Here is a 14677-nt window from a genome sequence, read left to right on the forward strand (position 1 = left end):
TCACATGTTTCCTTAGACATCCAGTTTTGCTTTACAGTTAAGACAAAGGCCCAACAACGAGAAACAATGGGAGAAAAAAAAATCCCATTCTCTCAGGAAAGAGACCCCTTATTGTCAAGATATCCTTTTGCCAGAAAATCCAAAATATCTTCTAGTGAGTAGAGATATCCCACTGTTGCAAAAATGAGAAAGTTTATTCTCTTCTTACAGACACTGGCAGACTGCAGGATAAAAAGAACGCTGTTGAACAGATATTAGAAAATCCTCCTGTTGAACCATCCTCTCTGTCTCCCCGCTGACTGTGGTGGGTGTGATAGGTAGAATGGCCAGAGAGCAGATAAAAGACAAAGAGAGTGGTAGAGAGAGAGAGGAGCCCAGCCTTTTAAAAAGGTACTCATTGCTTGGTGTTGCCATGGTGATGGCCCTTCCCGTAGAGACGCACAACTGCAAGATAATGTCCTGCATTGAACCCTTGTGCACACACACACATACACATCTAAGTTAACAAAGAGCTCATTACTGCCTTAGCACGAGCCACGCCACTTAGACAAAACCTCTGTAACACCGGTGTGTAGACCACATAACATACATTTTCTCCTCCTGGTCTGGATGGTCCCCTGTTCAGCTCAGCTGCACCTCCCCCCACCCTCCACCCCCTTAGGATTTCATGATGTGAATGTTGAATAACATTTGGCACAGCTCTTTGTTGAGAAGGAGGCAGCTCATTGTCCACATTGCCATGTAGGGGGCAGATCTGTGGTCAGCATTGGGCTTTCAAATACTATGAATGGCAACAAATGTAGCACTTCCTGGGTGGATCATGTGAGAAAAAAAAATACGTCAGAATCAGAATAATTTATTTGTCATTGTAAAACATTGTAAAACATTTTGTCACAACAAAATTTAAGTGCTACTCCTTCTGGTGCCTAGAAGTATACATTCATACGCACACGCCATACCCTTCCACAAACCATACCATCAGATAACACATAGTGGGACAGGTGCTTCTAGTGCATAGTAGTATACATTCATACACTTACTCACACCGTACTCTCACACCAAAAAAAAAATATATTTTTTTAAAAGATTACAGTATTTGAAAAGTGCAAATGCAGTGCAAAACAGACAAGATAATCATTCAGCATGATGAAGTCCTATTTAATTGAATGTTTAGAGTTGTGATGGCTGTGGAGAAAAAGCTGTTTCTGAACCTGGATGTGCGGGTTCTGACAGACCTGTAACGCCTTCCTGAGGGGAGTAACTGAAAGTGTTTGTGGCCTGGGTGAGAGGAGTCCTTGATTATGTTTTTGGCTCTGCTGAGGTAGTGGGATGAGGCGATGCTGTCAAGTGTGGGCAGCGAGCAGCCAATGATCTTTTCTGCAGACCGGATGTCCCTTTGCAGTGACTTTTTCTGTGCCACAGTGCAGTTTGCATACCACACTGTGATGCAGTACGTCAATATGCTCTCTATGACGATGCGATAGAAGGCCACCAACAGCGTCTCTCTTAGGTTGTTTCTCTTTAGCATAATTGTAGTTTTGCATATTTCATGGGATTTTGGCAACAGGTAAAACAATTAAAGGTGACAGTTGGTGGGAAAAGGGCATGCATAGACTCCTTCGTGCTCAGTGGGATTCCTTTCCAACATGAGCCTTATTCCTCCTCAAGGGAAGGCAACAAGGTGTCACTCACAGCATTGTGCAGGCTGGGCCTGTCAACTCTGAGCTGTATTTTCCCCTTGATTTGAAAATAACATTATGTATTAGTAGTACACAGTATGTATTGCCAATGCACCTGTGTAGGAATGGGTTATAGCATAATAGCAGTGAGTTGAATGCTTGGACTCATCCCCTGTATTATAACTTTTATTTACGAAGGGGGAGATCTGCTGTCACTGCGGCTTATACATACATAAGTATAGTGGTGTAAATGTGTAATTTGGATGTCAAAGAAGATGTTACATACTGTAGATCATTTTAATATTAGGACTATAGCTAATGCCTCAATTCATTAGGTTGTTCCACAGTCTGTACTAGGAGCACAGACTGACTCTTATATGACCTCATATTCTCCAGAAAAGGCTAGCCAGACAGATTAGCTTTCCCTTCAACACTTCATTCATTCAGTTTCAACCTTCACACATTTAAAAGTCTGTGTCAACGACAAGTCATGTGGACGTGAATGAATACTTGTTTAGGGCAAAACATGTGGGTGGGATTTTGGCAAGATAAAATTTGATATGGAAACAGCTAACAGGTTAGATACTGTAGGCCTACGTGTCGAGTTGGACTGAGGACAATTAACGGAGAGAAAAAAAAAATGCAGGCGGGTAAAAATCTGTCTGTTGCCGCAAAAAGGAGCAACATGGCAGCTTGTCAGTCATCTCCGCTGTGTGCTCCTCTAGGACTCCTGCTGCTGCTGCTGATAGAAATGATTTGCTCCCATCTACCTGATGTCCAGGCCAGTCCCACCGACTTTTTGTGTAACCGTCAAGCCAGGAAAAAGATGGAGAAAAAAATTGAGAGGCTGAGGAAACCCTTGGTGAGAAATGATGCATTAATATTGATATAAATGTATAATATGCTATACTTTTATATACAACAAAAACATGTATAGAGTAATACAAAAGTAGGCTAATCACTCTTAATCATCACTTATGACCCATTTAAAGTGTGTGGTAGTGTCTGTATCAGAGACCCTGACCTATGCCTGTATTTACTGTTTTCTGCTTATTTTGGAGGATGTTTAGGTGTTAACAAAGACGTGGGTGTGTAATTCCCAGCCAATAACAGTGTTCTCATTTCCATCCGCCACTTTTCCCCTAGGTGTCTCATACCTTTGCACAACACAGACACAGAGAAACAGATAGGTGAAGCTCTGTATACACTCATAATCCAACAGTTTGGCACCTTACTGCAGAGGTGTGGGTGTGTTTACTGCGCGAGACAATGAGAAAGGATTGTTACTCTCTCTCTCTCTCTCTCTCTCTCTCTTTCTCTCTGGCAATGACCCATGGAAGAACAGGGCCCAACTCTGAACACACAGTATAGCGAAACTCACTTTACATAATTTACCTTTAAGAGAGTAGAATTTAAAAAAAAAACATGATGTGTCCGTATAAAAACAATGTAACATCACATCAACTTTCCTAATAAATCTTCACTTTTTTAAGGAGTTGAATCTGTAGTGATTGGGCTTGAATTTCCTTGTTGATTTAGATGTGCGTTTTGTGGACTTTGTTAATGTACTCAGGCTGGCTGCGTGCCTTCTCCTGTACAGCTATGTGTTTCGCTGCACAAAACAGAATGGGCAAAAAAAACTGTTAACTACTACCTGACATCCACTAAAGCAAATACATGTAGGCGCACAGCTTCCATTTGTCATTCATAAATTTGGCAGTCAGTTGCAAAAATGGCAGCATGGATTTTGTCTTCTTTCTTGTTCCACTGCTTATGGACACTGCAATTTAAGGTTGTGCTTATTCAATAACTAATTTTACAGTCTAATAATATGCTACTTTGGTTGGCATTTTACATATGAAACATGTGGTCTAAGAAGCAAAGCATATCCCCTCTCATATTCTGTTAAAAAGCTACTTTGTAAATGGTGCACAAACTGATCTCACAGAAATAGTGATAGTGGCACCACATAAACAATTTAGGTTAAGGCGACAAAAATATCGTAGGTTGGGTTAAAATATGTACGTTTATTACATAACTTACTTATCTGCAGCGCGTGTTCTCACAAGAACTAAGAAAAGAGATCATATTTCTCCTGTATTAGCTTCTCTGCACTGGCTCCCTGTTGAATCCAGGATTGAGTTTAAAATCCTTCTCTTGACCTACAAAGCTCTAAATGGTCTAGCACCATCATATCTAGAAGAGCTCCTAATACCCTATTGTCCCACTAGAGCACTGCGCTCCCAGAATGCAGAGTTACTGGTGGTTCCTAGAGTCTCTAAAAGTAGAATGGGAGCCAGAGCCTTCAGTTATCAGGCTCCTCTCCTGTGGAACCAGCTCCCGATCTGGGTTCGGGGGGCAGAAACTGTAATCGCTTTCAAGAATGAACTTAAAACTCTTCTATTTGATAAAGCTTATAGTTAGGGAGTGAGGAGTTGCAGTGTTCTCCTAACTGGCCCACCTGCTTCTCTTCATAATTGTTAGATTAATAATACATAACAAAGTAGAGGGAGGCAGGCCAGCCAAGCCCGATCCGGCAGGGGAGAGTTCTAAGCCGAAAAAGCTACCTCTCCTTATGACCTGTCTCTCTTAGTTACGCTGTTATAGTTACGCTGTTATAGTTCTAGACTGCCGGGGGACTTCCTTCCTTCCTTTGACACACTGAGCTGCTCTCTCCTCTCTCTTTCTATTACTATTACTATTACTATTTGTGTGTATCCCGTCCCAGAAATGCTTGTTACTAATCCTAGCTTCTGGGGAGTTTACTCCCCAGAGTCCTTATTTTTTTTCCCCCAGCGTATTTCCTTGGAGAACGTTGGCACCAAGATCCTGGTTCCAGCTGTCGCCGTGGTCCTGCTGCACTCCCTGCTGAGCTCAGCGGTGCCCTGCAATGTCATGCTGCTTCCTGCTGAACCCTGCAGCTTCCCGCTACATCCAGTCACTGTTCCATTATTAATGTGACTACTATTGCCACTGTTCATCACACCCCCAACCGGCCGGTCAGACACCGCCTACCAAGAGCCTGGGTCTTTCTGAGGTTTCTTCCCAAGAGGGAGTTTTTTCTCGCCACTGTCGCACTGCTTGCTCTTGAGGGAATTACTGTAATTGTTGGAATTGTTGGGGCTTTGTAAATTATAGAGTGTGGTCTAGACCTACTCTATCTGTAAAGTGTCTCGAGATAACCTATGTTATGATTTGATACTATAAATAAAATTGAATTGAATTGAATTGAAATTGAATCTAAACACTGCTCAAAGCACTGGCATAAGTATACAGGTTTGATGTAGTTTCACTAATCAAGCTTAAAAACTACGTGCAACTAACGTGCTCATAATAGCAAGTATTTACAATGTTCACCATCAGTCATTGTGAGCATATCAGGATGTTAGCATTTAGCTTAAGTAAGCCCCACAGAGACACCAGCATGGCTGTCTTGGTATTGAAATAACTGACTTTGACTTGAATTGCCACATCAAATACTTATAATTCATAGTACTAAAATATTTTGTTGTAATAACCAGTCAATTTCATTTCACAGAAACATTGTGACAGAGGGTGCAAATGGAAATACTATTGTTGACCCACTGGAAATAAATTCAGAACAAAAATGTAAGTAAAGTAAGTAAAAGTAAAAAAAGGCCTGGATAAACAATTAAGCACTGTTGAGATATTATAAACTATAGGTGCAATGAAGGCTGGGAAAGCAGCAGGGCCAGATGGCCAGATGGCCTCCCAATTGATACTTTACTTTATCAAATGTAGAGTATCTAGAATCCTACAACAATGGATACCTCTCAGCCTCAATGAGAGAGGCTGTAATCATCCTTCCAAAACCATGAAAACCTAACACTAAATGTAAGAATATGCGACCTATAAGTTTAATAAACACTGATACAAAAATTCTCAATAGAATTTTGACGAAAAGGCTAGAGGGTGTGCTTCCAACTATTGTGGGTGGATGACCAAAAAGGATTTGGAAAGGGAAGGCAAGGATTTCATAATGTAAGGAAAAACTGCCAAAAAAGAAGAAAAACACAGCAGTTTTCTCGCATGATGCAGAGAAGATCTTTGATAGTTATCCACCTGAAGAAATAAAACTATTAAGTAAGAAGACATTTGTGTTGCACCAGCAATTATTTGTTATTTTAAGGCCTTCAATAGGTTTGAGTGGACTTATATCCTTGACATTATAGCTTGATGTGGTTTTGGAAATACTTTCCCTTAACTGCCAGTTAATAACTGGATCAAACTATTACATCTTAACCCTATAGCTGAGGTACTGAAAAATTAAGTGGTGTCTGAGCCCTTCAATATTACAAGAGGTTGCCTCCAAAGTTCACCTCTATCACCACTTCTGTTCATACTAGCTACTGAACCACTAGCAATAGCAGTTAGTTAGATCCAGTGGTGTAGTTTAGTTTTTTTGTAGTGAGTATACTGTGATTTTTCCCTCCCAGCCTCATTCTCACCTGTGTCCCAAAGCTACACCCCATAATTTTTTTGGAACGTTGCCGCTTATAGCATCAGCCTCATCTGGCTCATTTTCTGTAGTTTCTGTAACGTAAGCGTCTACTGCAGTGTCACCTGAAGCTGCAGTAGCTTCAGGGGTAGGCTTATAAAAATAGTGTAGTTTGAGTTGGCTTTCATTTGATATCTACTTTAGTGATTCACATTGGTTAATTTCATTTTTGCACAGAGAATGACCGCCAAGCAACTGTGTTGTTGTTCCTAGGTGACTCGCAACACAGACGGGGTGAATTTATGACCAAAACGTTTGTAAGTGGGTATATGGAAATTCTTGACCTTCCCTAGTTTGGGTGTATGGCATATACCTGCATATCACGTAGACTACACCACTGGTTAGATCTAGCAGACAAATGCAGGGGATTACAATTGGCAACAGAGATCATAGAATAGCTCTTTTTGCTGACGACGTAATTTTATTCTTAAATCAATTAAACACATCCATACCAGCACTGTTAGATCTAATCGGCCTGTTTGGTAGTATCTATATAAAATAAATGCTTTAAAATAACCACTAATGCTGCTTAACGGAAATGAAAGACAATATATGAACCAATACTTAAGTTAATGTCAAGCTTTTATCTAATTTACATATTTGGGCATCAAAATAACACCTCATTTAGAAACTACAGCACCAACAAACTATGAAGTAATAATGAACTCAGTACATAAATCTATAGAAAGGTGAGTGCCCTTACCTATATCCATAATAGGAAGAATACATATATTAAAAATGAACATATTGCCTAAATTCAAGTATTTATTTAAAAAAAAACTCACAGCACTCTTCAGGAAATTTATGGAAACTGTAATTGCAATGAAACATTTATAAAAAAAAACATTGTTTAAAGAAGAAAAGAAAAAAGATTGTGACATTTTGTGTGTGTGTTTGTCCAGCTCCAGCAGAAGCGTGCAGAGGTGGTCGGGGCCCTCCGGGGGTTTCAAGACGGAGTGCAGGGGTCGAGCAATCAGTCCATATCCGAACGTCAGACCTCTTTGTTGGAGAAACTGGGAGATCACATCACAAATGATCTGGTTATCATCAACAGGCTTCAGATACAGGTGATACACACGCGGGTGAGCACCTCAAAACTCTATGTGGTTACATACCATACATTGTTGTTGTATATGGTACACATTAAACATATTATACATAAACAAACAAAAAAGGTCCACTAAAAACTAAATAATGTATCCATAAGAGAGAGAGACAGAGAGAGAGAGAGAGCGCGCAAGAGAGAAATGATAATTAGAGAATGGATACAAAGAGTTTGGATAAACAATATGAAATTTTTACTTATTGACATATTCCTGTTATTACATTTGATATTTATATGGTTATTAAATTGATTAAACTTTTGGGCCCTTACAGAATGATACAGTGCCTCCACCTCATTCTGCAGTATAGAACTGTTCCAGCCTGAACAGTGCTAGTGAAGTGCTTAAACGGTACGGAAACCTACTCAAGGGAAAACTGGGGCGCCTTGTTATTGACCTCCATAGTCAGGGGGCCAATTCAGAATAGTGCTTCAGAAATGATCGTTGCTAACATTTTTGGGCAGAAGCTGACAACATACAGTACTTTTTGGACAGGGAAGTTCTAGGGTGGATGTCATGTTGAAATTTATTTCTGGGGACTTTTTTTCTGGGGACTTTTAGAATACTCAATTCATGATTCACATGATTCCAATTTAACACACTATGCATTTTCTTTTTCATTTTGAAATATCTTAGTTATTTTATACGGACATAGATACAAGATGAATAAGGAAAGTTATTTAGAATCTTTTTTTTATGTAAACATTATGGTAAAAGATACATTCGAGGCAACTTCTAGGGCCGTTAAAATGGCCTTTTATCACACTATTATTAAAGTGAAGCTATTTTTTCCCCAGGCAGATACTAAGAGACTAAGAGAAGGATGCTTTTCATCACCAGCAGGCTTGATTACAGCAATGCTCTGTTTTTTGGTCTACCTAAGAAAGTTATACATAAACTACAGATCATTCAGAATGCAGCAACACGTGTACTGACCAAGGCCAGAAGGAGAGCACACATCTTACCCATCCTATAAGACATGCTTTCAACATATGCTCCCCCTAGATCAATCAGGCGGCATAATTGTCTATGGTCCTCGCCTCTGGAATAGCCTGCCAGAGGATCTGAGGGTGTCACAATTTGTAAATACCTTTAAAGGAACCTTAAAACTTACCATTTTCAATTTAGCATTTTCTTAATCTTTAACAATTTTTCAGATTTATTTTCATTGTATTGCTGTACGTATTTTCCTTGTATTTTTGTATTGTTAAGCACATTTTACTGCAATTTTATACAAAATGCGCTATATAAATTAATAAAGATGAAATGCTAGAACAGTTCACAAATAGGACTTCTGGGTAGTCCTATTTCAGGTGACTGGAATGCTGTTGTTTTGGCATAATTTCTAATCCCACGCACTTATTTGTTTCCATGTAAGAAAATCTAGTCCAACTCTGTAATTTTGTAATGACTATCACATGGTAACTGAGCATCCCATAGAGTCAATTGCATCATCATTTGAGAATACAGAAGTGAAAGAAGAAGAAAAAAATGTTTGTTCTTTCACAGTGCACTGTATTCTCATAGCTGTATTGAGCTATGGAAGGTGCCGTTGTTGCCAAAAATAACTTTTTATACTAAACAAACACAATGCAAGTATCAATAAAAAACAACCTGCATTTAATAATCTGGGTAGTCCTATTTCAGGTGACTGGAATGCTGTTGTTTTGGCATCATTTCTAATCCCACGCACTTATTTGTTTCCATGTAAGAAAATCTAGTACAACTCTGTAATTTTGTAATGACTATCACTTTGTAAATTGCAACACCTATACCAATAGCCTACACTTTGCTGGTTAACGGTTATACTTCTTCTTGCAATGTGTGATAAAAACTGTAAGTTTGGCGCCCGTTCTGGATGAGAGGTGCTCTATGTTAGGGGTTCTGCAGCGATCTGCCCACATGGTAACTGAGCATCCCATAGAGTCAATTGCATGATCATTTGAGAATACAGAAGTGAAAGAAGAAGAGAAAAATGTTTGTTCTTTCACAGTGCACAGTGCACTAGAGCACTGTGAAACACAAAAATTGTTCCTAAAAAAACAAAAAATTTTCCTAAAAAAACAAACATTTTTCTCAATATAACTATGAGAATACAGCTGTATTCTCATAGCTATATTGAGCTATGGAAGGTGCCGTTGTTGCCAAAAATAACTTTTTATACTAAAAAAACACAATGCAAGTATCAATAAAAAACAACCTGCATTTAATAATATGTAATTTTTTCAACGTTTATCTTTTTATGTTCTGACGTGTTCAAATGTAACTACATTTTAAATTCTATTTTTTTAATGTAAATGTAGAGTCACATGCCCATCAAGTTACAGATTAAGTGGTTATATTTTCGCAGTTCCTATGAGCAGGTGGCTGAACCAATGCAGTGCTCTGACTTGCCCAGCCAACCTGATCTTATGACCGAAAGCAACAGTCTGGAAGCATCAACAGTTAAAGAGCTGGAAATAAGTGGGCTGGAAAACACAGGAAAAACCGTTAGAAAGATCTGTCAAGCTAGATATCTTCAGGCAGAACAAAACCGGAAACTGAAGGATTTGTCTTTAAAACCAGACAAATATAGGTTACATACAGTATTTATTTCCCGTATAGTGTGTCAAGTAGCCTGCTGGCATGTCTCTTGCTGATTTATTTTGATTGACTTGATTGACCTGACAATAGCTTTAATATAATGATTATTCTGATAGATGTTTATATGGTATACTTTTTCATCCTAAAGCCTTTATGACATTTATTGGTCAAATTAGAACAATTTAATTTACGTTACGTTTTATGTATATTCCATCCTGTTGGAATGTATTCTTATTTTCAAGTTATCTCAAGTAATTACATAGTACTAGCTTGTCAGTAACTTTTATACTGAAGTTATAACCGGAAGTTCTACTATTGATTTTGAGACTATACTTTAGTACGTCACATGATATTTTATTCAGTAACGTTAGTGCTACCTGCTACCCGCTACCACATTGGTTAGAGACGGGCAGTTCGTGTGGACTTTTAAATAATATGTGTAAGGACTTCATTTTGATATAGAGGTTTGCTACCCTGGTTTTATTTTTTTTTTTATTGAAAACAAAATCACCTATTTCCTACTTTACTATGTAGCTAGGTGACGTTTTTTCAGGACGCGTCACTAGCTAAACTTCCGAGAAAAACATTGGAAAAGTTTATAAACGTGTCGGAGTCATTAGGCGGTCCGATTTCAAGAGCAAAGCTGGAGTGTTAGCTATTCAAAAGACTTCATGAAGTTGTGAAGCTTGTGAAGAGGCAGGTTTCACCATGACAGAGCGGACTCCTCTTCTCCACTACCGCCTCTCCACCAGCGTCAATGAATCCGAGCCGCGGTCCCCTCCGCTCGGCATGGCCGTGGTCCAGCACCACGGCAGCCCCCGGCAGAAGGCTGGCCATCAGCGCCAACCGAAGAAACTCTCCGTCTTCATCGGTGTCGTGATACCTACCTTGCTGTCCATGTTCAGTGTGGTAGTGTTTCTCAGAATAGGTGAGTGCTGATGATATCACATGTCCGTGATATATAAATCACTGCACACCTTTTAGAGAAAGGTAACTTACGCCAAACCCCGTTCAAAATTCTGACATTTTATTGTTGCCCTGCTTGTCAGTAAATAATAATAATAATAATAATAATAATAGTAGTATATAACATGACTTTGACCATTGAGGAGGCACTGTTGAATTCGGTTTGCAAAACATTCCTCAACGTTGGCTTGTTGTAGTAACATGGACTTTTAGTGTTCGAAGTTCTTCTATCTGAATAACCATGGAGCCTCCATGATGGAGGGCACTATTGAGCAGTGCGTGAGCCAATTCCAAGTTGATTTTATTGAAATAAAGTTATGCTTGATGACATTCAAGCTGATATGATGAATCCATTTAAAGTATTCCCCTCAATGGTTCAGTGCTGTTCATGAGGGAGATTTAGATTATGGAGCAGATGAATTGCAGAGGGATTTTTAAGCTTTGAAGTAGCCACTTTAGGTTTCATACGCCCCTGCTCTCAAAACCAGGGTCACATTTCCTGTGGTACCAGTGTGAGAACTAGTCAAAATTGAACCTTTTTGTGGAATCCTTTATTTTCAATTGCCCAGATTTGATTTAATAGAGATTAAATCACCAGTTAAAGTTGAGTGCATGGATCTGTACTAGGCCCAGGGTTCAAAATAAGCACCATCCATTAGCCAAATGCTGGTAAAAATATGCAAGTTGCTGGAAGATTTGCTTCACTCACCAACAAAAGAAAAAAAAATGGTAATCTATTGAGTGCCTGGTAAAATTTGAACATTCATAGCCATTTGGCTGGTGGATGGAAAAAGTTGATTTTGAACCCTGACTAGGCCTATATCATTTAATCTAGCATTCATTTTAGTTCAGTGACAGTATCACCAGTAGACACTCTTTATTAGACTTAGTAATATCTTGTTACATGAAAACCCCTCAACATCTCACACAGCTTTACATGTGACCTGCAAGGTGGATGAATAGCCTCAGTCAGCAGAAGAGCTTTTCCCTCTTTTTTTTTACATTTATTGGGTTTGACCAGACTTTTCTTTGGTTTTGAATGACTATACAACCTTCTTTCTCGTGCAAAATTGTTCCAACCATAACAAAAGTTTGTTCACAGCATACATGTGCAGTTTTTCAAAGTTGCTGGACCTATTTCTTGAGGTTTAGGTAATGATTTCACCAGACAAATTTGGCATGATGAGCGATGAGCTTCAGATGCTCAGGGGTTAATTGTTTAAGTTACACAGAATAGAGTAGTTGTAACATTTTCCTCAAAGTGTTATCATCCGTAGAAAAGTGTACAATCAGTAAAAATCCTTCAATGTTTTGGGGTCACTATACCAACTTCATTTAGAGGAAAGGGTTTCTGTTTTTAAACAGAAACCCTTTCCTCTAAATGGAGTAATGATGTGTAAGGAAATAAGTCCTTTTGGTTTACGTCTAGAGGGTAAAAGTTCTGTTTTCCTGTTAAAAATGCGGCGAGTGTGTGAGGCAAGTAATCATAATATGTCATGCAATCCGTTTCACATTTCTGCTGTCAAAGCATAACAAAGAAGCCGCTGACAACAGAGAAGCACCAAAAACAAGCCTTTCACATGTAACTTCATCTTTTCTTCTGTCTCATCTTACGTTCCGGTAATGTGGGTGTTGCGCTTGTGTATTTCTCTTCTGGTTGGATCTCCCAAGTTATTTTCTAACTCCCCGCCCCACCTCCCCCCACCCCCAGTCTCGTGAGATGTCAGCTGCTGTGCAGTGGACACACATACTATAGTGTATACACACACATGCAGAGACTTACATGCAGCCACATAGTAGCTGTCTGTGTAGGACTTTAGACTACTATTCTCATTATAACTCGCCACTCTACACAGGAACTAACCGTAGTTTCACTGTGGATGTGAAACTGCTGTAAATGCGTCCGCTGTGAAAGCGTCAACATAGATGAGGATGAAAAGACTTATGTGTTGTTGGATAACATGTCCTTAAAATCAAACTATCAATTCCAGCTTGCGACAGTGACGCTGGTATTGTTTTCACCTTTGAGTGTCTGTCATGACAAAATGTGGTCCTAGAGACATCTACTGTAGCGGGAACTAGCACAGAGGTGGATTTGAGTACTTTGAATAAGTTTTAATATCTTTGTCTGTCTGTCTGCAGACAGATTTTGTCACCACGATAGTTCCGTGCAAGATGCAGTCACGAAACTATCCAGGTGTGTAGCTGAAATCAAAATGATGGCAGAGTTTTAAGATGAGTGTGGTTTGAGCAAGGGCGCTGGAAGTAAGGGGCTTATGCTAGGAGTGGAGGGGGGGAATCGATACAGCATAGTATCACAATATTTCCGTGGCATACTGTGTCGATACACAGATGCCAAGTATTGATCTTCTATTATTAAACTGTATGTGTTGGTTAGTTTGTCTGCTTGACAATCCCACTTTGTAGCAATGAAACTGAAGTGCGATGAACAAACAGATAAATGTATCTTTTTAGATAAAACAGATGTTGACAAAGTTTCTTTTTGGGGACATACCTGTAATTTGAAATTGGGAAAAATTTGAAGTTGGAAAAAAGGTAGTAATATGTTTTAAAATCGCAATAATATCGTATCGTGACATTAGTATCGTGATGATATCGTATCGTGAGGCCTCTGGTGATTCCCACCCCTAGTTTACGCCCCTAGTGCTAAAACAAAGTAAACCTTAAAAAAAGAAATCTTTATTCACGTATTAATTTAAACATTGTCGGCTGCCTTCCTGCCTTTTCCATTTGATTTTGGTTCTGCTCCTGTGTGATGACATGACACCCACAGCAGTACAATATATGAAAGCAGATCATGAAAACAGCAGCATTATGCTGTTAGTCACTGCCATGGACTGTATAATCAAAGATCACAGTAGTAGAAAAGGGTGGTGATGTGGAAAATGTGTGTCTAACATGGTGTAAATATCTCCTGACACACATTGAGATCAGATGCATATGACTTTGCTTATGAAGATGTGATATTATAGTTATTCCAATCAATCATTGCATGCATCTGAACTAGTTTTGTTGCAAAACCTTTCTGTTCTTCTTTTGGTCTTTGATAAAATAGTTCCTGATGTTAAACTAGCTCCTGCCAATTGTAATCAATTAATTGATTAGTTGTCAACTATAAAATTAATTCTGCAACTATTTTGAGAATCAAAATACATTTCTTTCTTCCAGCTTCTTAAATGGGATTATTTTCTAGTTTCTGGACTCTTTTAGGACAGTAAACTGAATAGTAGGGCTGTGCTCGATTGAAGAAATTCTTAGTCGACTAACACTCGTTCAATTGTATTGACTAATCGAATAGTTGATTTAATTGACAGATCTGTAAATCTGAGTTTCTCCGCAAAGAGTCATGCAAAAGCGCCACTTTAATTCTTGTGTTTACCAGAGATGTGCTCATATGGTTCTTGGAAATAAGTCATTCAGCATGAAAAAAAGCATAAAACATGACTAATCGACTATATAAATCTTAGTTGACTAAGACCAAAACGACCGATTAGTCGACTAATCGACTAAGAGGGAGCAGCCCTACTGAATAGCTTTGAGTTGTAGACAAAACGAGACATTTGAGGACGTCATCTTGAGCTTTGGGAAACGCTGATCGATATTTTTCACCACTTTCTGACAAAACCAAACCGTTATTTGAGAAATAATCAACAGATTATTCGAAAATGAAAAGAATCATTAGTTGCAGCCCTACCTAGAACCACAGAATGCAGCATTACAGTAAAGGCACGGAGAGGATGTTGAAATCACTTTCAACATGTGATTCCAGCTTAATTTTCTTTTTTTTTTAGAGAAGAAGGAATGTT

The 14677-nt window shown here is 38.9% G+C and overlaps 1 protein-coding gene across 2 annotated transcripts in view; it reads left to right on the plus strand.

Moving 5' to 3' along the window:
- The first annotated feature begins 5021 nt into the window (after positions 1-5021).
- zgc:153039 overlaps positions 5022-14677 on the plus strand; it is an 83390-nt gene continuing 73734 nt past the window's right edge. Inside the window, exons 1-2 of one of the 2 annotated variants that reach the window (XM_028573277.1) lie at positions 5022-5288; positions 7101-7265. Coding sequence is in view for 1 of the 2 variants with exons in the window: in XM_028573276.1 (XP_028429077.1) it covers positions 10593-10812 (220 nt within the window). In the remaining variant the exon portion in view is untranslated. Of the gene's footprint in view, positions 5289-7100; positions 7266-10231; positions 10813-14677 lie in introns of those variants that run through there. The other variant, XM_028573276.1, reaches the window with a different exon arrangement.

The sequence above is a fragment of the Perca flavescens genome, chromosome 3 (assembly GCF_004354835.1).
Source record: "Perca flavescens isolate YP-PL-M2 chromosome 3, PFLA_1.0, whole genome shotgun sequence".
In the NCBI taxonomy this organism is placed as follows: Eukaryota; Metazoa; Chordata; class Actinopteri; order Perciformes; family Percidae; genus Perca; species Perca flavescens.